General features: G+C 42.4%; 1 protein-coding gene across 2 annotated transcripts in view; it reads right to left on the minus strand.

Moving 5' to 3' along the window:
• The window catches only part of bsnb (bassoon (presynaptic cytomatrix protein) b), a 71,009-nt gene that overhangs the window by 34,993 nt on the left and 8,065 nt on the right, over positions 1-27,951 (minus strand). For both annotated transcript variants that reach the window (XM_030090843.1, XM_030090842.1), the window contains exons 2-3: positions 27,542-27,935; positions 9,996-10,784 (exon numbers count right to left, since the gene is read on the minus strand). In XM_030090843.1, coding sequence (XP_029946703.1) covers positions 9,996-10,784; positions 27,542-27,935 — 1,183 coding nt within the window. The remainder of the gene's footprint in view (positions 1-9,995; positions 10,785-27,541; positions 27,936-27,951) is intronic.

Consider the following 27,951-nt stretch of genomic DNA (forward strand, 5'->3'; position numbering starts at 1 on the left):
TTTTGTCTCTCAATCTCCTGCTCCTTTTCAATATATCTCCCCCCCGATGTCTGGCGCTGTTTTCATGTTTACTTGACATACAACCACACGTCTCACTCCTATAATCTCACATTTGTGTCACCAACCTTTTAGTATCTGCAGCCTCTGAGCAAAGAGCACTTTCAACTAACCCCCTCCTTCCTTCCTAATGCCAGCATTAGGGAGTAGTCGCATGCCCGGGGTGCTGCAGGAAAGAGAGCGAGAGCACCGACGAGGAGGCTGAAGTGATGTGTTGAGACAGGAGGGCCCAGCAGCGGCGGTGGGAGGACCGCACTGGCCCACCTCTCTGATTCTGACAGCGGGGATAGACGCCGCGGCGCCACGGGCCTCCGAGCGTCGCTAAAGCTTGTTAGCATAGCCACCAGGCCTTGAAGATGATGGGTTTTGAAGAGGTGATTAAGTCAATGCCGAGGTCTCTTGTAGGCTTCAAAGCACATTTGCGCGCAAGGTGGGACGGAAGGAGCATTTGAAGATGGAACCACAGGGCTGGAAGGGTAAGTCAAGTTCAGTATGGTCACTGTGCTCCTGAGACAGTCATTCATCAAACAGCTGATATCATTGCCCGAGCAGACAAAGCTGGGTGGAGGTTGACCTCCAAGATATCTGAGCAAAACATTGCGGAGTCCTGAAATGCAGCATAAAAAAAACACTCTTTCATTGTAATCTCCAGACACTGCAGAGTTTCCTCTCATACCGTCCCATTTCCTGTCATGCTCCTCTTCACACAGAGGCAAAGCTAAAATTTCAAGCATCTTGAGGAGCTCAAAAGGTAAAACTTCAATGCCAGAAGTTTTCCGGGAGCTTTGACCACGGCTGTCTCGGGGAATCTGTGAGCGACACAAGTTAAGACGAAGTGCATGTAACTCAATCTAAAGCGGGTGGCGCCAAACTCATAGGTCCCAGAGATGAGAATGAGTGGCATTTAAGCCTCCAAACCAGAGAAAGCCATCTGTGCTGGGTGCCACATAATCTCAACAAGAAGCGGTTGTTGTTGTAGATCACATCATCTTCCTGTCACAGTGCAGCAGAGTCACACACAGAACTGGATCACTGTCAGAGGTGAGAAGTCGCAAAAGCACAAACGCTTTGTTACTGCTCCTAAGAAGGCCTGAAAAGAGTCCGTACCTTGCTCCCTCTTTGCTTAAAAGCCTGTATTTTTCTGTCAGCTTTCACACACACAGGTAAGCTGATTATGGCTTCGACTTCCATTTTCAGAACAAGTTGGTGACAGCAGTTTTGGTTTTATAGAATTTGCATCTGAAAGGAACCAGAAATCTTTTGCATCATCGCGTGTCTTCCCAGCATTCAACTGTATTTCAGCTAAAATACATGAAAAAGATAATTAATCTTTTTTACTTTAGTGTCCAAGAGGATATAAGTGCTCTTGATCACTGCGCATTTTTGAATATGAAACAAACGTGACATGTTCTGCTTTGTTGTAAAAATTAGACAAAGGTGTAAAACTATTGTTTCCCTATTACAAGCCTTCAGTACTAATAAAGGCTCCTCACGAGACCGATGCAAAATGGATGTGTCTCAGTTTAATCACCCAATAAGGCTTACTATTCTCAGATGGCACTTGGTTGTGTGGGTGGGACTTTACAATGATGTGCTGAGGTTAAGCACTGTACTCAAGGGGATCACTTCACTCCCTCAACAAGGATTAGTGACACTCAACTATCAGCTCCCTCTCCAAACCCCCCCACCCCACACACACACACACACCCCACACACACATTTTTCTCCAGCATTACTAATAAAGCATACTCATTGACTAAATATACTCACTAACTCACTCTGAAGTACTGATTCACGATCCTGACGGTAATCATAATCTTTTCATGTTAACTGTCTTTTTTAAATACAGCAAGAATAAAGTGTATAAACCCATATAAACCTCGATGCCACATCAGTAAAACAAGCCCGCAAGCAAACACTTGCCCAAACTCTCACACAGGACACCAAACACATCCCTCTGTGTCGCTCTGTGTCTGAGTGACGGCCTCAAAACAGTCTCTCCTACGTAGGGAGGCGCTGAAGTGTCGCTCCTTCTGTTGCGGCTAATTCGAAACAACGCAGCCTAAATTAGAAGCGCTGAGTACCCATGTTGCAATGTCAACTGCAAGCAATTCAAGCAGAAGTAAGTGCCAATTCGATCAATGTGTCAACAGCAAGCTGTCCACAACGGAGGCATGCAGACAGGAGGATAAGGAATACAAAGGGACGGAGAAGATCAGTGGGACGTGCAAAAAGAGGGACACTCTAAACTGGAAAGAGGGACAAGACAAAAAATAAAACCACGTTTTACTGCATGTATGATCTAATGTTTCAATCTGGACGTGTAACATCTCAGTACTACGGACTGAGGTTGAAAAGCATGAACCGATTTTGACATTTTCATCTGAAACTCCTTCAGCACGTGGGCAGTTTTACAGTCAGGCCTCTTACTCCCACAGCTTAGCAGTTTCACATATCTGAAGTGAGAGTGCAGGAGGATGAAGTACAGTAATGAGAGGAAGCATCCCAATGAGCAAGTGTGATCTGTATTTGCACAGCTGAAATATGTCTCTTTTAAAAAGTACCAGATGCTACTGTTGGATTTTTAAAATGGTTGTCGGGAGGAGAATAATAGGCATAGGAAAGATGTCAGCTGTTACAGAACAATTCTTTGTTTTATTGAATATAGTACAGCGTTGCTAGTGGGCTTTATTGGCTGAATATATTATATTTTATCTCTTTATTCATATAAAAATGAAAAAAAAAAGGTTGTAATGTAATATTTGACTCAAATTCAGTCTGTGCAAGTACATGAAACCTATCCGACGGCAGATTCATGTTGAGTCTGAATTCTTGCTCCACTAAGTGCACTATTTAGGCGTACTGTATCTGCAGCGAAGAAAAAAAAAGGAAAGAAAAGAAATAGGAAAGTATTAAAAGGTGGTGAGGAGCTGATTGAGGCCGGGTGGGTGGTTAGAATCTGTGATGGCGTACCATCATCACTTTGGGAGCAGCCAGGCTGAGCGCGGCAGGCTTGGATGCCTGATGCCGCCAGCCATCTGGCTTTGGATGAGACTCCTGAGGGAGACACAGGCCGGTGCCAACCTTCAGAAAACACTTCCAGCGTGTTTGAGAATAAGAATGACACGTTCATCTATACTGTGGCTCCATGTAACGCCGACAACCGTGTTCCTGTGGAGCCGTGACATATTCACAAATACTACATGTCCTACATATGTTCACCGTCGTCCGGCTGTGTCTTCAAGGACGCTGGGCTCATGAGCTAAAAGGAAATAGAAAAATTAAGATCAATACCCTCCGTAATTCAAGATATGGATTTGTTTGGTGTTTTGTCCTCAGCAGCACCTTCAAACTCGACTTGTACGGAGGAATACTTGGTTTTTAAAGGGCAAATGTAATTTCATGACATCTCATGTGTGAACAGCAGAGTTTACTGCATCCCGTGTTGAAAAGATCCAATATATCGTATAGTTACAGCAGCCGGTGTTGTGGACTGTTAAAAAGCCTTTCTTTGCACAGTCTCTAACTATTATTGCCCTGCCACAGCTGTGCATAGTACAGAATGACACTCTCAGAGTGCTTTGGTGTGTGCGACTATAAATATAGTGTCCTGTGGGCATGGATGGCTTTATCCTGCACTGCATTAAAGCCTGAAAGTAAAATAATGAGTCACTGACTAGTAAATACAGAAACAAGATAAAGTTTGTGGACCCTTTAAGCTTTCCTTGTTTTCTGCTTGAATTGTTTATGAAATGTGATTTGATCTGGTCGACAGTCAGAAATATGTACAAAAACTATGAACATAACATTCAGTCAAAACTACTGCCTCAGATATTTTTTGGTCTTTTGTGAACACAACTGTAACACATTCATGCTGGTTTTGGCAATTAGAAAATGGAAAAAGAAATATGCACACTTATATAATATTCTTCATTTTCAGTTTTCCATCCACAGATGTGCATGTGCTCTGTAAGTCTTCAAAGACATCTATTCACCAGTCCATAGATCAACAACAACAACATGGCCCTTGATATATTGATATATTCACATTATGGAATAATCCTGTAAGAGAAAATACCCAAATCCAACTGAGATACGGAGGAAAAACAACTATAATTAAAACAAAACAAAAAAAGATTTACATCAAACATCTCAGACTTTAATATGGGGAAATAAGACGTGGACATCTTGTCAGTTTTGTCGAACAAAAGGATCTGAGTGTTCTGGGACTGCTGGGATATGTGATTGTAAATGTAAAGAGTTACAGATTACAGCTCACAAGATGTCGCGCAGCAGCGCAATAACAATGGAAGGAATAATGTGACCTTTTTTTTTTTTCCATATAAAGTCACAGAGTAGAAGGTAATATTTATTTATCAGTGGTTTGAAAGCGGTCCTTACCTCAGCTCTCTGTTGAGAAAATAAATGTTACGGAGGAGCAGAACAGGCCGCGGCTGAACTTCGCTTTGCTGACACATCACCTGGAAATGCTAATAATCAATTCAAGTCTGTCTGATCTGCTTTAATAAGGTGAGGGAGTGATGATAAGTAGCTGGAAAGCCGTGTGAGGCGAAACAGACAAGTACAGACGAGAGAATTAATCTGCTACTAGCTGTCAGAGAGGTCCAGGTCTGTGTGTGGCAGCCTGAAGGAAAGATATTCAGCTGAAGTGGCAGAGTGTTAGACACCTGCATGTATGCATCTCTCCTCCCAAACACACACACACACACACAAACACGTGGATATACACACTCCATCACACACTGACCTTATGTGACATGTAGAATCAAACACAGCTCTCTCCACTGCTCCACGCAGCATGAACTATTTATAAAGCTCTCCCTCGCTGAATTATTGATGAGCTGTGTTTTCTGTTTCTTTACACTTTTTCTACAGTTCTGTGAGAAATTCAGCCGTTTTAATAATGATCCACCTAGGGCCTGTGTATTCTCATAAATAATGGGCACATTCTATAGCATCATAATAAACACACAGAGTGTGATCTCCTGCCCACATGTGGAAACAGCAACGCTGCTGTTATCTGAAACATAGCATACTGCCTCTACCTGTGCCTGTGCCTGTATACGGTCCTTCAACCTTCAATCGAGTCGCATCCGCTTCAGTAGTGTGAAATGGCTTTTACTTAGAAAAGAAATGATTCGGGGAAATGGATTGACAACCACAAACTAGACTAAGCAGTTTATGTTGTATTTACAACCAAACTCTTTGGAGACGACAATGACACGAGGCTGGTTCTAATCTCCTAATGGGGGAGGAAGGAGTCTCTGAACAAGGACGTCTTATTTACTTAGAGCCGCACATGACTTTCTGCTCTAATTGATGTGAAATATTCTGTCGTGTAACAAACAGTTGGCTTCCTCTCGCTCATTATCCCAGAATCTCACTTTCTTCGCCCTCCTCCCTCTCTTTCACCTCTTTCCTTCCCCTCCTTCTCCATTTCCCCACTCAGACTTGCAGACACTGGCACTCATCACAGATTAAAAAGGGGTTGAATAATTTTTTTTTTTTTTTTTACATGAGCTGTCTCATTCGCTCTGAATGAATAATGCATTGTGTCACTATTAACATGAAAGGAAATGTATTTTCATTAATATTTCCAATATTGTTTCTGACTTTCACAAGTTAAAGTCATTCTTTTAATTGTCGCTGTGAGGGGATATTTCAACAGAGGATGTGACATCGAACCAGAGGAGGCTTGAGCAAAAGCTTTGAACACAAATAATATATTTCTAGAAGTTATTATTTAAGATACAGTTAGATCAATTAGTATACACTGTGGTGTATAGTAACTAAAAGTAACCGTGCATTGCAATGGTGCGAATGTTATGTAATACTCATGAGAGATCTTTCTGTGTGAAGTTTGCATGTTTTTCCAGGTACTCCTGTATAAATAAACATGCTTTTGAGGTTAATTGATAACTCTAAAATCGCCTATGAATCTGAGTCTGTGTGACCATAGTCAGCTGGGACCGGCTTTTTCTCCAACAGCTCAACTTCAAGGAACAGAAAATAAACTGTGAAACAGAATTTAAAAAAAAAAAAAAAAAAAAAAAAAAAACTTCTCATATCAAGTCTTGTTTTTCTAAACTCTTGTGCTGTCACTGAACATTCCCTGAACTGTCAGCAACTTGAAGACTGCTTTGTCGACTGTTTGTTCTTGTAGGAGAACAGAAACACTTCGACAACAGATACCATAATGTACCAGTATAAGTTTAATGCTCCCGCAATTAATATTGTGGAGCAAGTCTGGCAATAAACTGCATTTTTCAAACTATGTACTTTAATCTTACAGTATTACCAGGGCTCTATAAATCACTTTGAGTGGTCTTGCTTTTATAGTCTTTTAAAATGCAATGTTAATGTCTTTTTAATGTCTTAATTTTAATGCATTTCCATGCCTCTGTGAAGCACTCTGTATTGCTGTGTCTGAATTGGCGCGCCGCAATAAAACTGCCTTGCTTCATTATCGACAAATTCCCTGAAACGGCAAATACCAACAATGAATTAATCCTAATTGAGTGTTTCCTGTCTCGTCAAAACCTAAAGTGGTGGAGCTGATTTCCCCGCGCCACAAATGTTCATTATTAACCGAAACTGTTCAAAAACATGAGCTTCAGTGAGTCAGTGGATGACGGAGTTCCTTCTCAGCACTATAACTCGCTGCAGCTGATTCTCACTGCATCTCACTAACATATTAGAGGCTGTTCAACTCAGCATTGTCTGTTGAGAACTACACGAAGCAGCTGTTTTAAGAAGATACTTATCCACTTAAAAGCTAAATGAAAGCCTATTATTCCGACTTGTTTCAAAATACTGAATCTAAGTAAGCCACAGTGTTTAGTGCTCTTTACAAACAGCAAGAGCTGAATGGAGCTTGCATGATCTCCACATGCATGCATTCACGTGTTTTATCCTGGTGCTCCGTTTTTCTCCCACAAAACATATGAATTCTGTGAGTGTGTGAATGTGAGAGTGTGTGACTGTCTCTCTGCATTTGCCCTGTGACGGACAGGTGGCCACAGCCAGAACTGTCAGATCCAGGTTGCAGAAAGTATCAAAGCTGTACAGTAGATGGATGAAACCTCAGTACTTTGTGTAACCCATTGTCTTTATTTTCAAAACAAACTATAAGTCACACCATAAAGGTGCAATGAATTTGAAAACAGCACTTGCTGCAGCTTGGCTGATGAGTGAGTGTAGGATACAAAGTGCTTTGCTTGTAGTATGACTTGTTGAAGAATAAAAAACAAATCGATCCACTGTGCAGCAGAGCCGATGAGAGACACAGGCCGAGCAAGTGATGCCCAGCTGAACGCTGAAACAAGCTGCAACGGGCCGTCAGTCTACTGCTTTGTTGAGAAAATAGTGGACCATGTGTGAAGGGTCGGGTACTTCTGAGTTCAGGAGCAATTCAGTACAACAAGTTCAATCAAATGCAGCTGATTTGAATGAACAAACTGGGGACAAAAAAATAAATGAAAACAATTGCTGTGGAGAGGAGGAAAAGCGACATTGTTTCAAAAAGGGCAACTAGCTCCACTTCCAAGCCAGATTATCAGTAAGAGATTGATGTACTGATGAAAAATGCCTTAAATATGTGAATAATATCCACCCGAATGGGTTGCCTTGAGCCTTGAGCCTCCATAAATCTGATAAACCACACCATAAGTTGAGTTTAATGTGGGATTTTTGGGTGTAAAAAGTTATGGACGACACGGCCAATCAAAAAAACAAACGCTTCAGAAGTTTCATTGCAACTCCAAAAACTTAAGCTGATAATCATTTGTCATTCAAATTCAATGGAGCAATGAGAGGAGGTGTGGCCAGGGTCATCTGACACAGCTCAGACAGACTTTAAATCCGGCCTCGGTGTTGTGGTGACAGAGGTAAAGGTGTTGGACTACAGCGAGCAAAAGGCCAGTTATGGTAATGTCACAAAGCAACTTTATTTACAAGCAAGCAGCTGACTTGGCTTCATTATTTACTGTGATCCATAAATTCCTGCTTTCTGTTTTCATGCACACGTGTTCATCTTTGCTTTCATGTTGTATTTCTTTGTTGTGTTTTTCTTTCAGTTTTTTTTTTTGCCCTCTTCCCTTGTTTTCACTCCTCTGTTGCATTCTCCTGTCCATTCCTTTTTATTTATCTGAGGTTTCAGCAGTGGAGGTAACAATAATAAATAATATTGCTGAAAAAAAAAAAAAACTACTGACAAATGAAATATTCTGGAAGAGGTTTTAGAGAAAGGTCCCTGCTAGTATTAAGAAACCCGTTCAACCGGAGATGCTTCAGGAAACTGTTTGTATCACTTAGCTAAAAATACCTGTGAACCATGACCCTGGCCTGTTACCAGCTCGCCCAGCTTGAGGTTAATGCATTGTCACCCATCACCCAAAAGTGGCATCGGGTGTGTTATAATAGATTTGTGAGTGCAGCGCGAGTGCATACACCCTGACCCCAATGATTCATACTTAAACACAGCTCCCATAAAAACAGGGGAAAATGTTTACAGTTCTATCAGAAATAGCTAAAAAAAAAAAAAAAAAAAAAAAAAAAAAAGGGAAAGTTTGAGGAGATTAGGAGAGAATGACTGTGAGAAATGAGCTATGGAAATCAAGCTGAGCAACCACAACTCAGAGTACAAAGCCTCACACCATGTCCAAATGGCTCTCCCTCACTCCGGAGAGACCCAACCTGCCAGCCTGCATGGGAGGACAAGAAAAACTGCTCACAGGTCTGGAAAGAATGCACCTTATGCTGGATTGAGTTACAGAACCTAGTCAGCGGGGCAGAAACACTTCGCACGTAATAACCGAGTCTTTCATGAAAACAGAGCAGTAGCAGTCTGAAAGTTTTCTGGACGCTCAGCATCTCGGCAGCCAAGCATGAAAGGGACGGCTGACAAACAAATTATCTCTCTGTTTCCATAGCGATCTATGAATGGCCTGTGCTAGTGCCTGTGACAACCAGATGCCTGTGAAGACAAGACTCGCCCATAAAAAGCCAGCGCTCTGCAGCAAGCCTGTTATTACTGCTATCATTCAATTGGGCTTGATTTGCATAATTAAACTCCGTTATTGCCTGGCTCAGGAAGCCATTGCAAGTTTTCAGTTCTTACTAACTGGATTTCCACCATGACACAAATCAAGGACTCTTAATAGAGGAAAATACCCTCAGCTGACCTCTGATTGTGACTAATCAATACTGAAATTATCAATTTCACTGAAGTTTGTCAGACTGTGGTGGCTTTAGACCGCTCACACATTTCTGTCCTGCTGCAGGGGAGAGTCGCTGATGAGGTGAGTCACAGCCCGGACTTCACTCTGCTAACTACATGAAAGGCCCAGAAAGAGCAGAACAGAGCTGGTCCTGACTGAGAAACTCACAGACAGACAGGCTGGAGAGCAAAGAGCGGCCTCACAAGCTTTATATAAAGACATATGTGGAAAGTTGCATACAGAGAAAATGTGAATATTAATAATCTGACTGCAGAAATGATCTTTTCTGAAAACACGATTGAAATCACAGCTTGTTCCTCTTTGTAGAAATGTGTTAATCTCTTCTGAACAATAATGAAAGACTCTTTAAAAAATACCAAGGAACAACAAAACCCACTGAGACACGCAGCCAAAGACAGTGAAGAACCTCAGAGGCAAAGTCAATGCCAGCAACTGCTGACAGCACCTGGAGTCAAACACTTGAATCATGCACACAGGATTCCTCAGTGATTCGTAGCCACTCGTTCCAAGACCAGGCAGCCTCCAAATGAATAACAATAAAACCCACTGAACCGCGCGGTGACACAGCTTTTCTCACAAGAACATGTCAATAATTCATTTAATTTAGTGAATCCCCAGACCTGAAATCTTCTGCGGAGCCGCTCACACTTCGTCACACACATCAGATCGGGGTCTTACCTCGACGAGGTGCGGAGTGGGGTTGAATCCACACATGTTGCACACTTGGGAGTGGCACTGTGTACAGGTGTTGTAGTTGGGTTGCTCTGCCGCGTTGCCTACGTTGAGGTGTGTCTTGCAGAGGGGACAGCAGGGTTGGGATTTGGAGGCGTTTGGGGGAACGTGCTGTTGGTGCTGCTCAGCGGGGGCTCGGGGCCCGTGCTGCGCAGGCTGCGGTCCTGAGGGTTTACCCGCCCCGGGTCCCGGACCCGGAGGCCCTCCTGGCTTTGGGGCGGGTTTTGGGGGCTGCTGTTGGGGTTGAGTAGTCTCAGATATGAGCGTGCTGGCTTGGTTCAGAAGAGATGCGCCGAAGCCAAACAGCTTCCCGAAAGTCTGTTCTGGAGGGGGCGGCTGTCGTGAGGGCGAGCTCCCCGCACTGCGGGTCTGGTCCTGGCGGGGGTGCTGGGGGTGGTGGGCTGGAGAGTTGCGGGACAAATCGGGCTGGGATGGGGCTTTTGCCATCCCGGGGAGAGGAACCGCCCCTGGAGGCAACTTCTGTTGTTGCTGGCCTGGGCCGGCGGGACCAGTCTGTTTGGTGGGGCCAGGCACTGGGTGGGCCTGCGCCGGAGGCTGCGACTGAGGGGGGGCGCTCGTCTGGTGTGGGGCCTGAGTCGGGGCGTCCGGTTTGATCTCTGGGTTTGTGGGATGAGAAGGAGAGTGGATCTGTTGCTGACTCTTGGACCGAGGTGTAGTCATGTCCATCCCCAGTGCTCTCTGCATCTGACAGTTCAAACACAGCCACTCCTGGACCTTGAAAAGACAGAAAAGAACAGAGAGAAGACGTCAGCATTCAATGATTTGTATTCAGTATTCAAGAGTTTTAAAGGGGTTTCCCCAATCAACTCGTAAAGAAGGAGCACAGTAAATGAAGTAAGCTGGTGAACTGCAGGGGTGTTGGTCAAGAACACAGATATTGTTTTCCTCAAAAAGTAACTTCTTTCTTAGTTTATGTGCTGTTCCAACATGACTGGTTGGTCACAGGAGTTTTAATTTTTACAATGCAGTGAACATTTTCTTTCTAACCCCGCCATTCTCCTATAGTGTTTTATCAAATTTAAGACCGAGGGGGACGGGAGTCGATCCCAGCTGACGATAAGCACAAGCAGGGTACAACTTTAACACATCACGACTATATCACAGGGCACACACAGCAAGACAAGCAACACACTTAAATTCACACATACGGGTAATTTAGAGTCACCAATAAACGTCAGACATCGTGTTTTGGAGGTAACTCAACAAACGGACGAATGTGTGAGCCAGACATGTTTCCACTATGCAACACAAAAAAAAGAAACAATCTCTTTGTTTTCAAGCTCAGATCCTCCTGTCAAATCAGATGGATGGATATTGCAGATAAAAGTAATGTGATTACTGCATTACAGCCAGCTCTGGTGGCAGAGCTACTGCAAATAATAAGCAAAAATATGAGCGGGTTTTAATAATCATGGCATCTTTTAAACAGATACAGTAGCTTGAGATTGATGTTTGCATATTCTCTCCGCATCCCCAAAAGGCTTCTATTGGATGACACACTTTCTCTTCACTGTCCAAAGACATCCAAGTAGGATGAACTAAAAACCCAACTACGAGAGCGAATGTGAGCATTCATGTGATGCATTGGCTGCCTTCCACTCATCCAGTGCATGCTGGGGTATTTTCCAGCCGCTCTGAATAGGGAAAAAAATTATGTGTGGAAAATGATTGAATGAAAGAAATTCTCGTGAATGATTTAAAATGTCTCACTGAGGAAGGATTTAAGCATCGCCGTGCCTCAGTATGCCCATTTATTGGTAAACAACATTGTTCCACAAAGAAATGTGTGGGAAATAAATGTGACAGATGGGGTGAACCCTGGACATCTTCAATAAATCATGACTCTCCCTGATTTTGTTGCCTTCCCTCATGTCATTTCTGTGCGTCTCTTTTCTTTTTCGCTTCCTCTTACATTACACAAGATGTTCCCGTCCTCATTAAAATCCTCCCACCAACCCCCTCTTGTTTCTCCTGCAGTTGCCATTTCCTTTATGTCTTTCCTACACCCTTTTCCTTCTCGTTCTCTCTCTGCTCCATGTAGGCATATAAGAAGGTGAAAGTCAGGGAGGCGCTGGTGATGGCACACGGCCACATGCTGTAATTGGCATCCTGGTGCTTCGACAGCTGCCACGCTATTGTAGCTGTCTTGGATTCGTGGCCATTGCATAATGCCTCAATGCATTATAAATGCAGTCACAGAGAGGTTGATGATTGGTCGGAGGTCTTGTATACAAACAGTGAAGGGGGAGGCCTGGCCAGCGGCTTTTTCTTTTGTATCTTTAGGTCAGACTCTCTATTAAGGCCCTGCCAAACTGGACACATAATGACTTTATATGCAACAGTGCATTTTATGCAACATTTGACTTGATGTTACTGTCGTATTAAATGTCTTTGCAGTAAACTGGCAAAGCAGATTGGATTCAAACAAACACATCTGCACTGTCAATTACTAAGTGTCATACCGTTTATGTAATAATTATACAATCTTCAAATAATCCTGGATGTTTCTTGGTGACACCATTCCTATCTGTACCCATAAGAGCTTTTAATGCAAGCCAGACATACAAAATGTAAAAATGATCACAGAGAAGAAGATCAGAAAATATAGGCACTTGTTAAATGTGCATGAAAGGAATGTGGACTTCCTGAAGTTTGTATTTATATTTTACATCAAACCTAATTCATGCCTGAAATATTCAAACCATATATTGAAAAAGTGTTCAATCAGATGCTTAAATCATTTTTACAATACATTTTCAATACGAAAAGGTACAAAACAAGAGTCAACAGAAGAGTGACATATTCCAGATCACAGTTTTTCTTCTTCTGTTCCGTATGGATGCTGTTCATGATGGGAGGAAGAGCCTCATGGCTGAAACTAAAGGAGGAAACATTGATGACGAAGCAGATTTAGAGCAATATTTTCTCAATTTATGGCCATACTTAAAAGAAGTGGTGGATGGCGTGGACTTCAAGAGCAAAGAAAAACCCTTGAAAGAACCATTTTTGATCCTTACAGTTTGAAGAGAGTATCTGTCACTTTGGAATTTAGGATATATAAATATGCACATAAAATAACTGAAACACGTCCAGTTGTAACATGCTGCTTGAGATCATGTGCAGTTAGAGGCAGGTTGTCGTCTCAAAATTCAGTTGTATGAATCACTACACCTAAAGCGTAGCGCTGCTCCACTGACTCACTGCTGTACGCCGAATTGTAGTTAAGCAAGAAACTCTGTAACTCAACTCCAGCTGATAACATCAGACTTTTTCTGCCGCCCGATCTTTGACTAGGATGTCATTTTGCTGAACTTCATTATTCATTCATAACTACTCAGTATTTGAAGTGGACAGTGATTCACGTGTCCTGAATCCAGCCTCCAGGGGTCAAAGTTCTTATTTGAAGTGACGCAGAAATGTGCTTGGTTTGTTTAGCCTTACAATCCCTATTATGTGTTTTTATAGGTACAATATAACATCCCAGGTTACACCAGTGCAGTGAGAGATGCTGTAGTTTTTCTCTGGACCTCAGAGTCCAGAACTACCGCTCAGCGTTTTCTCGTAGCTCTGAGATTGTGCTCACAGACGACTGCTTCCTCTGGTTGAAGAAACAATTTCCAATGGAGGAGATCATGTGTGATAGAGACTTCCTCCGGCCAAGCCTGAGTGCTGACTTCCTGCAGGCTTCCAACACAAATGTAAGGCATAAAAAAAAAAAAAAAATCTCTTAGATCTTTCCATTTTTATCTGAGCAAGTGGATCAGATCCTGATTATGTAAAACGTAGTTTTAGGGTGTTTAAAAATGGAATCCAATGAAAAATGCATTCACCATTTCACAGCTGTTTCTCCTTTAATTACCATACGGGGACAGACTGAGACAAGTGTTTGTGCATCATCAAATCAGACAATAACACACACTGTCAGAAGAAACATGCTGAAAGCTGTGATGCACTGATCAACTTTTTAAATGTGTTGCTGCAGAGAAAAGCATTAATTACAGGAAAATCGCAAAGTTGTAGAAGAATGGATAGAATTATAAATGTCAGCTTAGGTTTTTACAAAAAATAACTGCAGAATATATGGAAAATGTGCTGTGACGACTTGTTTAAAAGTCTGTAGCTTTTGAAACAAACATTTCTAATGTCAGTCTTAGAATCCAGAGTACAATTCTTAAGGACTAACAGGTTAGTGCTGTAAATTTGTGAAACCCTTAAAGCAACAATACACATATGAACAGTATACATGCAATTCCAAGGGTGACATAATATTTTAATGATATTACTTCGACACAACTGTTTCATCCATTTCTGACTTTGTCATGGTAATGTTTTTAAAACTGTTGTTTCGTAGCCGGTCCTCTTGCTGTACGGTGATTGTGAAGCTCTCTAAGTCAGTCATCCGATCAGTCATTCAGTAAGTCAGTGTGGACACAGTAAAGTCCCAGTCTCAGCAGCATCTTCGCCTCCTGCCTGGCTCCTCGCCAGTCCTCGGTATAAGAAGTGATGAGGCTGAGGTTTTCACTGTCAGTCAGGGAAACTGAGAGGCCCAGAGCAGAGGTGAACCCTGGGGACAGTCGGAGTAAAGTGGACAGACACAAAATCCAAAAGGAGAGCGGCGAAGGATCTCCAGCCAATCAGAGACTCCGGTGGAAAACTCCTCTTCCCGTAATTGCCATTGTCCTTGATATTTTTTTCCTTTCAAATTACAGTTATGATAATCGTATAAAACCCACCGGGGACAAAACACACCGGGAAAAACAAACCAAACAGCTGTGAGGAGGGCAGGCAGCTATTTATCAATTTCTTCATGTCTCTGCTCGCCTGCGCTTCATCTTTCCATCTCATTCCTGTCTGCGTCCCCCTTGTTATGAGGCAATCATGTGGATCTTTATGAAATCTGATCTGTATCAGCAAAAACAAGCACACTGCACACTCCGTCTCCTGCCCCGCTTCTCTATCAGCTCTCTGTTGCAGCCCTCCATCTTGTTCTCCCTCATCTCTCTCCTTATCTGCATCTCTCACATCAAATCTCTTCCTCTCAACTTTCTTCATCATGAATGTTTGATGTTTTCCCAGCCGGCCTTCGTTGTTTTTTTTTTTTAAAATGCATCCCAGTTTAGCGTGCAGGATATGTGTTTGTGTGTGTGACTGCCATGATGTGACACACACCAGAGGTCACGAGCCGGGGCCGAGAACAGGATGCTGGAGCACCATGACTTCATGAGCAAAAACACGCAGCCAGAAATAGATCCTTCAGCGGTGAGGAGCCGACCGAGAGTTGGATGAGGATCAAATGATGAGAGAAAAAGGATTATCAGCAAGGACACACAGGAGTATTTTGAACTGATGTGGATAGAATTTTATACTCCCGGTAATTTATTCTTTCTTCTCATTTTGATCTACTCACTTGCCTTTCATTCCTATTCACATAATAACATTCGATTAAACACGGAACGATTAAAATTTTTCAGAATTTCCTGAATTTTAAGCTAATGTTCAGCAAAGTCTTGAATGTGTTACCTTCAAATGTTTGACAACTGAACTGTTAACAAAATGCAAGAAACTTAACTGTCTGTCTTACATCTGACTTTATCGTTGTGATCATTGACAATAAAAACCCAAACGCCCACTACCTCCTGAAGAGTGTTTCTGGTTCACTGTGAAGATTAAGCAAAACATTCTTCATGCTAATACATTCTTAATCAACCGGTTAATAGTTTGTCATCATTCTTCTGCTTCTTATATTAAACGTTTTTTAATTAGTTTCTAATCTGTGACCAACTCAGCATAAATACCGTAACGTGTGTATCATCTAATATTGTCTTTCTAAGCCAGATCTCAGTCCATACAAACACTACCCCACCTGAGAAAAACCCACTGGAAAACGTCCCTGTAGCGATCAGAACTCCCTCCCAGCACTGAGAATATCCCCTTGTGTCACACACAGATATGAATGTGAGTGTGTGTGTGTGTGGCTCGCTGTTCACCGGTTCATTCACTGACTGCTGCGATCACCTCCAGCCCCCCATTGACCCCGAATTAGCTAAAGTGGCACAGAAGACGGATGCGTGCACGCATGGACAATTGATTACGACGTCCAAACTAAAACAACTTCAGCCAATGTAAATATAGAATCTACAACTGTGAATAATAAGCATCCGGCGCTTCCACAACTACACATCCCAAAGCCTCTTCTCTGGAGGAGTTTTCTAGTAGAGCTCAGTCGTCTTGTGTGAACACCTTTACACTCAAACAGTTCATGAAATAAAGGGGTGGAATGGTTTCTTTTGTCTGTTTGCACAGACTTACACTTGGCCTTGTATTATTACTCATTTTTCTTGCATTGTGTGAACTCTGGATATAAGTCACTTCAGATTAAAGTGTCATAAAAGCAAAACTGTTAATTATTTAGAAAGGCCATTACCGAAATGATAGATTTCAGAACACTTTTGCTTTTCTTGGGCTTCGATGTTTTATTTTTCACTTCCAAAGTCACGTAATTACTCATCCTATTCAAACATCAATCAAAGTCACAACTTGAATGCTGTTTTTCTCTCTTTTTTCCACCACTGGTCAGACAAGTCTTCTACAGAACTCTTTAAAATCTCATTTAGCTCATAGTTGTCAAGGAAATGAAAAAAAAAACAAGTCCAACTAAAGATAAATTTTGACTCTTTAATGTTGTACCTCTATTTCAAGTTGAATTGATTGAAACACAGTTTAGTTTACTTCACACTGTACAAACACATGCCTGACTGTGTGTGAGTGTCTCTCTGGGTCTGAACTGTGACGGACTGGCGAACGACTCAAGGCGTACTCAGGTATTAACTTGTTAATAAACTCTCTCACACCTCTGAGGTGAAAATCTCGCTATGAGCGTCATGATGAGTGGCAGAAGATCTTTCCTCTGGAGACCGGCAGCGAGGACACATGCTTACACAAGTCGAAAGATTAAACGCTGCTAACATCACACACACACACACACACGCCTACAAAGTTTCCACCTTTTCCTCCTCTGTTCATTTGCTGACAGGTGTGAGACGTCGCGCGGTCCTCGAAGAAAGCCGGGCAAGGAATACGCTCGGAGAGGGAATCAAACTTCAGCTGACAAAAGACGAGGAGAGAAGCCCCGTCTCGCCGATCCCAATGCGGCATCGCCGTGCGGCGGATGCAGCAGCTTAGCACTGCGGTCTGGAGATCAGGATGCCTGGGATGCAGCGGTTTATCAATTCCTAGCAAATTGGGCCAAAGACATTGAAATTCTTCACAGTGCCTTTCCCCCTCTTCTTTATCTCTCGTCGTCAGTTTGTCTCTCATCTTAACGCTCCCAACCTCCGGAAAAATATATCTGTTTCACTCCCAAATGTTGTCGAGCGGATTTTAATAAAATAAACTCAGATTGGGCAGAAATGATTAGTTTCTGTTAATGCTGCTTGTTTTGTCACCGAGTGTATCGATGCAGGAGAGGTGTGCAGCGTGTGCATGCTATTAAATTTTAATGTGGAGTACAGGAGATGGGCACGATACAGGGAATATATGCGCTTTATAATCCAGTGAAATACAGCATCCCTGGAAAAGTTTTGCTTTGAGTTGTGCGAATAATATTATATATTTATTTTTGTTGAGACTGCATCACTGGGCTGTTTCTCTCTGTGGTTTGTGCTGTATGGAACTACAGTTAGTGAAGTGCAGCTTTCATGAAACGGCAGAAAACAAAACAATTTACAACAATACAAATTATTAGCATGACCCCCATTCATGAGGACGACCTTCCCCCGTCTGTTCACCTGGAAATAATGTTTAATGTATAGTAAACAAAACTGCGTTTGGGATTCCAGACGTATTTCTGTGGCCGAGACTGTCACTCCAGTGATGACTTTAGCTACAGCACTGGTCTGATCCAGAAACCATCTCAACATTCAACCAGGTTTAAAAACGGGTCAAGCAAAAGCAGTACTGGTAGTAGTCTTTGACTGTCATTTCAAATTTCATTATTTATTTCACTATTTCACTATCTTAGAACAACAGTTTGCATATGGCCCACACAGGCCGAAAGCTGGACTGGTTATGTCTTGTCAAGTGTGTTAATGATTTAGTGTTTCATATTTCCTGTCTTGCCTTAGTTTAGGCTCAAGCTGAACCTTTCGGTTCATCATGAAGAGCTCCTGCTGTTATTTATATGTTTTGAACTCTGACCGCTGCTCACAATATCTGCCCACTACTGCCAGGAAGCTCTTTCCCTGTACATTAATGCTCCAAGAACCACTGGACTTGGTTTGCTTGATCTATTTATTTCCTGATGACAGTGGCGTTGTTGGTAGATGATCCACATAAATGGCGACAGATGCAGAGGATTACTTTGTTATTCTTGTGTCATATTCGTCACCTCTTGCTGAGTAGAAAACGACTTCATGCTGTCATCCCCAAGTATATGAAATTGATGTTACACAGTAATGAATTTATAAACCTGCTAAAACTGCAGTTGCCTGTAGGAGCCTATAAAGCCCAGTTTCTTCTGACGGACTGACTGTATCATCAATCATAATTGTAAATGTGTGTTTGCTGAAAAACAACTACGGGGAGGATAACATGACATGAGAGTCTATTAAAGGGCAACTCCGGTTATTTGACACCTGGACCTTATTTCTAGGTGTGTGCATGCTCATTTACTCGCTCAGACAAACATCGTGCAGCTCAGAGTCCTTCAGAAGTTATTTAGATCCAACCAGTTTAGCGGGGGCCACGGCAAGGGAGCTTCAGCACGGGACATAATCTCTGCAAAATCGTTCATTTCGGCTATATTTTTTCATCCATTGCCAGTGTTATCATAAAGTCAGCTCGTCTACTGTCTTCAGCTCGTCTTCAGGTGGGTCAGCTGACCCACCTGAAGACGGCAGACGAGCTGACAGTTTTCGCTAACTTAGCCGCAATTAGCTCGGATGGGAACGTTGCGGAGCTCCTCTCCCCAGCAGAGAGGCACTTTGAGTCGGCCTCGGCTGTCACGGCGCCCGGGCCTCTGACTTCCAGGGGCCGAGTTGGGGCCGAGTTGGCGCTGGCGATGGCTGAAAAAATATAGCCGAAATGAGCGATTTTGCGGAGATTATGTCCCACTCTGAAGCTCCCTTGCCGTGGCCCCCGCTAAATCGGTTGGATCTAAATAACTTCTGAAGGACTCTGAGCAGCACGATGTTTGTCTGAGTGAGTATATGAGCATGCACACACCTATGAATAGGGTCCAAGTGTCAAAAAGCCGGAGTTGCCCTTTAAGTTTGTGGATTGTTGTTGGATTTTTTTTTTCCTCAAAATAAACCCAACAGGACTTCTCCGTTTTAAACTAATAAAAACAACTTTCTGACATTGTGTCTCTCTTTTTTTTTTTTAGTAATTTAAATGTCTTTTAACAGTTTTCTGTATGGGAAAAACATAACTTTGCTTGCTTGGACACTGTTGTGGACTCATATGACAGACAATCTGATAGTCCTCCCAGTGAAGCTGTATTTCATAAATACTGTTTTTCACTGGGCTACACTTTATTTTTCAGCCATTTTCTGTCTCTGTGTTCCAGCTGAATCTTCTCCGTTACTCAGATCTACTGCAGAACAGTCACTTCTGTGATATGACAAGCTATGGAGTGAAATGAAGTGGTCAGTGTACCAAAGCACAGTAAGAGGCCTGAAAAGGGGGCACAAAAAGCCAGAATTGCCTTCATCTTGTCATATCTTATAAAAGCAGCTTCCTGGGTGTCTCCCGTGTCAAACGATTACACAGAGGCTAAAATGAACTCAAGATGCTCACGTCTGCACACCCACAAAATGTGACGATCGCTGTGTTTTTTTTTTTTTTTTCCAGGCTGGAGATAACAGTCCCTGTGACTACGGCAAGATTAGACTTAAAATGCAGCAAGTTACGGGGTAATAATTAAAAACCAGTGTCCCAGATTTAGTTTCTGGCAGTTCTCGTTGCAAAATATTTTGGTATATGCAAAATTCAGCATGTAGCGTCTCAGCTGGATTCCTGACCCAGTTCCCACTGTTTGTCCACTTGAAGTGCCAGTCTGTGATGACATCCTGGAGCACTGTGCTGAAAAGCTGCACCCAAAACAGTAGCACGTCCCATACAGAGAAAATCCTAATTCAATGTATATTCATGGTATGTCAGGTGAATGATCAGCAAGTCAAGCATTGCAATGAAACAGACATATCAGGAGAAAAAAAGACTGAGACCCCATTAGAAGTGCTTCATCCTGCTTGAGAGAATAATGCATTTTTTCATATTGAACATGTTGAGTGTCAGACTGCATGTTTCACTTAATTCCCTTCCAAAAGCAGTCAAAACACTCAGATTGTCAGTTTACTGCATATACTGTTAATGTTTTTCACAGTGTACCTCGCCACAGAAAACACGAGGGCGTGTTGATTATCGCTGTTTCTGTTAAAGACCTTTAAAAACACATTTTGTTCCGTGGATCTTTCACTGACTCTCAGCTTCCCACGAACAAACACATCATATTTTATTTCAAAGTCTATTTTTCATTTACTTTTAAAAGCATCTCCAAGTTTAAGAAAAAAAAGAGGATATATTGACAGATACCGCAGAGAGTTTGTCAGTTTTGTGAGAAGAATAATTCAGAAACCCATAAAAAAAAAAAGAAAATACGTGAGATGAACTGAAGCCAGTTATTCTACTGTTTGACCTTGAAGAAGCTGAAAACTTCCCCAAACCTTGAAGCGATGAACTAATGTCTTAAAATCGTATCCTTCTCTACACTGACGCTTTTTTTATATGTCCTTTCTTGAAAGAGCTCCAAATAACAACCTCGTTGTCTCACACTTTGCCAGATCTGAGTTCCACTGAATCTCTCGTGCAGCACAGTGCAAAGTTGGAGGGGGATTACAGATGACTGATGCTAAATATTTGAATCAATTTGAGGGGATTAGGAACAATGCTCTGGCTCTCCAGAGGTATAATGGACTTATCCCCCATTGATATGACTGCATCACTGGAGTTTACATTCATACAATTCATTTTTTATCTGGATATTATTTGTCCTTCATACAAAGAAAATTAGACCATGTTGGATTTTAACTCTTTATAGAAGACTTGCATGTTTCACAATCCAAAAAGAGTCCTCAGTCCATATTTTAAATAGCATTTAATCCCCTTTAAAAAAATAGTTTACACATTATTGAGTACAACTCTCACATAATACAAAGATCAAATTCGAAAAAGGTACAGTGATATGACTCCCTGAAACTTTTCTGTGGAGAGTGTTAATGTTCAAATTGAGTACTTCAGGCCTTTTTCTGTTTTTCCTGATAAACACATCAACCACATGCAGCTAATAGAAATCAGAGATGTTCTGCTAAATAAAAAGAACGGTGTTTATGCTGCTTTACTGAATGCTAAAAATATAACATCGGTTTCAAATACTAGCAGAGCTCCACTATATTCTAGTATTTACTTCAGTTTACCACTACTGACTTAAAAGAAATCATGTCATGCACTAGTTAAGGATATGATAGCCATTTCTCCATAAAGAGTTGACTGTAATCTCAAGCGGGGCATCATGAAAACTCCAATAATCGAGTTTAAGTTCCGCCTAAACTGAATAATGTAACTGAGAATGTCACAGAAAAACAGAGCTGGATTGAAGCAGCCTTTGGAATAACTGACTGGATGTTTACCTACGACACTGTGAGCAGCTTGCTCCTGCAGCTTGGTGCTGCTGCTGCAGAGGCTTGAGAAAATCAATTTTCAGCCTTGGGATTAGAAGCTGGGCAGCATTAAAGTCAGTTCAAATGTGTCTAACGACAAAACTCTGGATTTTACAACAAGTCTGTGGATTTTGCAGCTGTTGCACGAGGAGGGGAGCTCAAACATGCACGGACCACCAGTATGAGTCACAGCTAAAGGCTTTTTTTTTTTCAGAAAACAATGTAGAAAACTATATTTGTCCGACACTAGTTCTAAATTTACCCAGGCTGAGAAATGGATTTTAACTATTGCACTATTTCATGAGATTTTACACACTTTGTTTGGTCTTTATGTTCATTCACATCATCTGCTTTGACTGACCAGCTCTATTTCTGAGTATTGTATCTTTGCTATCTCACTATTTCAGTCGCTACAGAACAGAAACAGCCACCGGTTATCAACAATGTGCGTTTTGTCTGTGAATACATTCATACTGTTACATTATTTTTACAGCACCAAGAACTGCTTAGAACAGAAATAAATCAATAAAAAAGCAACTCCTACGGCCTTTAAAAGTCTCATATTCACTCTCCTTTCAGTCGTGTTTTGATCCAGATGAATTCCTAAAGGAAATATCTGTAAATTCAGCTGCAACATTGTGTTATCTAACACTGTCTGTTGAACTGAACAGCAGAGTACTTAGGGTTTGTATTTTTTTGTTTTTTAAAGCCAGAAACCTTACCAGTTGCATTTGCAAATGGGTGAGTTGAAAACATTTAGGAAAAAAAAAAAAAAAAGGAGATCATTTAACCGAAATAATGAGCTGAACAGTGTTGAAAACATCTGTGCTTCTCAGGGGAGTTAGAAAAGCATAATGCACATCAGTGGACTTCTTCTCCATCTCCTTTACTGCACAAGTGTTTATATAATTAATTTTAATCAAAGCTTTAACACACTAATTCGAAAAAAAAAAAAAAAAAAACTTTGTCTCTCATCGGTGGCGTTTTTCCTCCAGTCATAACTCAGGAGTCCAGGACTGTTTTTGGGCTGGTTACAAATCCATCTTGTAGAAGTGCAAACTGTGGCCACCTACCTGATATATTTTGAACAAGGAGGAGGAGATATATTGAGAAACACTGTGTGGGAGCGTTTGATAAAACTGTTTCTCAGCTTCTGGGATTGTTGGTTAAAAGAAACAGGAGCGCCTCGGAGGCGCCGTTCAAAGAGAGACATTAAAAAGTCATCGCTTCACGACTTGCTCACAGAACGCCTTGGATCCATCTCCAGAGCGTTTCGGTGACGCCGGTGACTTCTTCAAGGAGAAGCACAGCAAAGCCGAGTGTTATTTCTTATGGTTTGTTGTATTTTCTATTATTTTCTAAGCGCCGGGTTAATGTTGAGACACTGGTCTGGTTTGTTCACGGTGATGGTGTTTTTTTTCTTTTTTGGTTTCTCTCTCTCTCTCTCTCTCTCTCTCTCTCTCTCTCTCTCTCTCTCTCTCTCTCTCTCTCTCTCTCTCTCTCTCTCTCTCACACTCTCTCTCTCTCTCTCTCTCTCTCAGCTGTGGCTTCTCGGGACCAGGCCATCGCTGCAGACAGAAGGAGGGTAACGGCTATAAATAGAAAGTGGACCAATTATAAAGCAGATGTTCTCCGGTATGATGGTGGGAGAACACACTGTCGAGGGAGCATCGGTGGTATTTTCACCGTCTCTCCTCTGCGCTCTTGTTGTCGGAGGTTTAAAGTCGTTTTGAGATTTCCTCGCTTCGCTAAACGTCTGGATTTCTCCATGATCACTATCTCTTTAATGAGCACCTTATTCGAGCTATTTTTGTGTCATCTGCGTCAAAAGAGCATCACATGTACGTTGGGGCTCACATGTACGGCAGCTCTCCGTTCTCAGCCTACATCTCTAAATAAAACGTTCTCCTCTCAGCTTGACTGACAGTCGGGTGAGAGACTGTGGCATATGACACGCGTTTGTTGCCGCTTACATCTAAATTGCTTTCCCATCACCAGGTTGTTCAACACGGCTCTGACTTCAATTTCAACAATCATTTTCATCACTCAATCCAGCCCACATAAATGATTGAATCAAGCTCCCTGATAAGACGGCTCCTCGATGAATGTACATTTGATTCCGGGATGAAATCATCCTCCGCCTCTGAGACGTAACGAGCGTCGTTTTTTTTTGTGATCTTGAAAGGGAGATCCTCTTCAGTGGCAGATTGCGCTCATATTATCTTTTATAGGCAGTTCAGTTAGCGACTGTAAACCATTTCTAAACACAAACACTTTTGGTGCAAAGCATGACATGATCACTGACTGCACTCATCAAGAGACTCATCCAGGAAGTAAATGAGATTCTGTGTTTATGAGAAAAGGCCACGGGTGATTTTCTGTCTGTCAAAACACAAAATACACAAACAAAAACAAGCATTATAATTACATTGTAAACTTGACCGACTGGCTCTCTGGTCTGAATTGTGATGAAATCCTACTCTTTTATTCTATATCCGCTCATTTGACAATATTTAATCTTCCAGGATCAATGGGACGGATGTGGTTCAGGACAGCGAGATCCCATCTCCATCTGGGATTTGTTCATGGTTCCAAGTGTCTTCGAGGGAGATTCTAAACCCCTGACTCCGATGGAGTGTGAGACGCCCTGCATGGCAGCTTTGTTGCCGGTTGTGTGTGTGTTTGTGAAGAGGTGAATGTGAGCGGCCATGCAAAGCGCCTTGACACGGCTCAAGCAGTTTGACGCGCAGTTGCAGTGTTTACAACAATTTCCCCGCCTGGCCAAAGAGAAACTCCTCTCCGTCTCCTCTCTTGGCCCGCCTCCATCACTATAATCGTAATTCCAGTCATCATCATCATCATCACCATCATCATCATCTTTTGCTTTATCATCACCTCGATCGGCACCAGCGTGGACTCATCAGTTGTGTTGATGAGCGATAAGGCCGTTTTCAGATATGCTGCAGAGAGGCGGAAGCCCAATCCATGCTAAGTAGGTTAAGGGGGTAAATCTTCGGGTCTCCAGAGGCTGAGCGCTCTCCCTCTGTGTGTCTCTCTCTCTGTCAGCATCTGACAAGCTCACCATGGCTGAGGAGAAAAGTATCCACCTCCGCTGTTCTCTTTACTGCCATGCTCTCCTTCACTCCCTGCCATGATCTATTCTCTGCTGTCTGTCTCCACTTCAGTCCACGCACTTCTTTCTTGTCTCTCCATCTCCCACGGCTTCCTTCTCCCAGCTTTTTGCAGTCTTCACTTATTAACACAGACGTCCAACCATGACGTGTGCACGCACGCCTAGAAGTTATTATCCTCAACAGTTACATGCAAACATTTAGACTAAACATTTACTCAATCCTGACCTGGTATTTATTCAGGCTCCAGTCGCTGTGATGGCTGGTAGGCCTGTGTAACGGACATGGGATCTTAGCTGCAATTTGCGGCGTGACTCACTGAAGTTTGATGTGAAACTTTGTGACAGATGACACAGCCGCGTTTGACTCACAGTAACAGTGAAGCATAGTCTAATTCAAATTAGGCAAGTGATTTATTTTGGGATGACGGCAATAGGCTTTCTCAGCTACCTGTTAGCAGTGATGAGTGTTTAGATGCGTATGATTGTGGATGATGGGAAATGTGTTGTGCTGCTTTCAGCAGTTTTCACAAAAAGTTTTTTTTTTTTTTTTTTTTTTTTTTTCAGGGGGGATGGTGCTGGGGTTTAGGAAATGAGATTATATCAATGACTGCCCACGCCTCAGCCCACTACTGCAGAATGAGGTTAAATCTTGCCTCTGTGCAGAAAAGTTAATTGTACAAATAATAAATTTCACACAATCGCTTTGTAACATGAGGTGACAACACATCAAGATTCCATCTGATTAATAATCATTTCACCAACCAGCTGAAAGCTTTCAACCAGCATGAAACTAATTCACATTTTGACTCTCATTCAGCGGCTACAATTCAGCCTGCGAGCCAGTCACACCTAACGCTGATAACAATAGTCATCGGAAACATTACTCATAAATGCCAACGAAGCACAATTATCACTGGACAAATTCAAGTGAAATGAATCACCTGAGTCGCCCACTTCAGCACCAAAGAAAATGTCTGCTAACACTTTGAAATGTCCTGTGGAGATGCTGTTCATACGTCATATAGACACACAAGAGGACTTTTTTTTTTTTTAAAGAAATGTATCAAAGTGTCTTAATTTACTAATTTATAGGAAGCAGGAAAAATATTACAATTGAAATAAAGAAAATTGCTGAGTGTTTGGGTAATATGTTAAAATGTGAGGGGGCAATGTTGTGATAATGAATGATGTATATGAATAATTGCTGCACAGCTGGTGTATAAATTTAATCTCTAACTACATTTACCATGCACTAATTACATATCTAGATTTTGAAAGTTATCCAAACTTTTGGAAACATTACTGGGTCAATTTAAAGAAAGATGCAATATTCTATAAAATTTATAAAGATCTCATATCATAAATATATTAGTGGTAGTCATAATAAACTAAATTATAAAAAAATACCACAAAGTATTGTTGGTTTTAGTTGACATCCTTCACTGATCTGACCAGAAAATCTATGTGACTATAAAAGTAACGAAGCAATCAAAACGCTTTTTTTTAATATGAGTAACATATTTACCTCATCTGAAGAAATGAAAGGAAAAGTTTAATACAGCCTTTGTTTCAGGGTAATCTAGGTAAAGAAGTCTGACTGCAGGTCACTCTGTCAGATTATGTTGAACTCACACTTTTTTTAAGGACGGAGGCGGGTGAAAGGTCATCGCGGTACTCACACATTCATTCCTCCACACCTGTATCTAATTTAAACCACGTGCGCTCACCTTCCTGCGCACATGGATGAACATGCAAATGACGGAAAATGCCACATTCAAAACCCAACCTTACGGCTGTGGAGTGCAAACGCTGCACTTCTAACCCGCATCATTAGAATATTTACAATGATTTATTCATGCGAACAATGAACATGGGTGAACAGCTTTGTCTCTTTCCCAGGGTGAAAAGACAAAGGGGGCTTTATTAAGACCCTGTGCATGGTATAAACAATGCATGCCTTGATCTGAATCCACTGCCAAAACATGTTCAGAATATATGATAATGGGAAGCAAAGCGCCGCCTTGAAAGATTCTAAGGCAGGCACAATCAAGAGAAACTTGCATGACGCACCAGACATGCAGCATACATTTATGACTCATATGTTCATATTTGTAATCCATACAAGGGGAAGTGTTGCAGCGCCTGGAGGCAGAAAGAGGCTCGGTCTTATTTTACAGTGAATCAAAATCAACAGACTTCAAAAGGACATGCAGTGATGTCCCTACGGACACGCGCGTTAAATATTTAGATGTTCTAACATGTTTCATTGAGGGAAACCACGTGCTTGTTTTGTCAATATTAAACCATCGCTCTTTGGCCTCGCTTTCTCTCTGGCTTCAGGCGCTCTGTACCGCCGTGTGCCTGAATTCATTGGAAAATAACGTTTGTGCAGTCGATTACACAGCCGCCTTCTTCTGAGGTGTGTTTTAGATGTTTGGGTTTCCGTGTGACTGCACAGTGACAGATGCTGACCGCGCCGCAGAGCGACAGCGGTGCGTTCGCAGGCACAACCGACAGCATGTTTTCTACTGTGATAGAAACCGAAAACAAAAAATAATAAAAAAAAAATCGGACAAGTCCACCTCTGGGACCGTCACTGAGAGCGCTGACGCAGCGCCGCCTACCTCTGTGAGGTGTGGGTTTGGGTTGAAGCCGCACTGGTTGCACACGGTGGAGCGACACTGCGTGCAGATGTTGGCGTTGGGCTTGTCGTCCCCGGCGCCCGACAGGTCGGCGGTTTTGCAGACGGGGCAGAGCTTGCTGCTGGGCATGGGCGCGATTTGAGGCACGGAGTAAGGAGAGGTGGGGACGCTGCCTCGGTCGGGGGACACGGAGGGCGACCTCCCGGTCCGGCTGCTGCCCACGTCCACCTGCAGGCTCTTCCTGGACACGTGGCCCTGGCCCTGCTCTCCCGGGGGCGCGGCGTGCTGGGGGGTGTCGTGGGCCGCCAACCTGTCGCCCGTCCCGTGGTGACCGCTCTGGACTCCTGCTTTAGGCCCCGGATCTGACGGAGAAGGTCTGCAGAGACACAGAG

The sequence above is a fragment of the Salarias fasciatus genome, chromosome 5 (assembly GCF_902148845.1).
Source record: "Salarias fasciatus chromosome 5, fSalaFa1.1, whole genome shotgun sequence".
NCBI lineage: Eukaryota > Metazoa > Chordata > Actinopteri > Blenniiformes > Blenniidae > Salarias > Salarias fasciatus.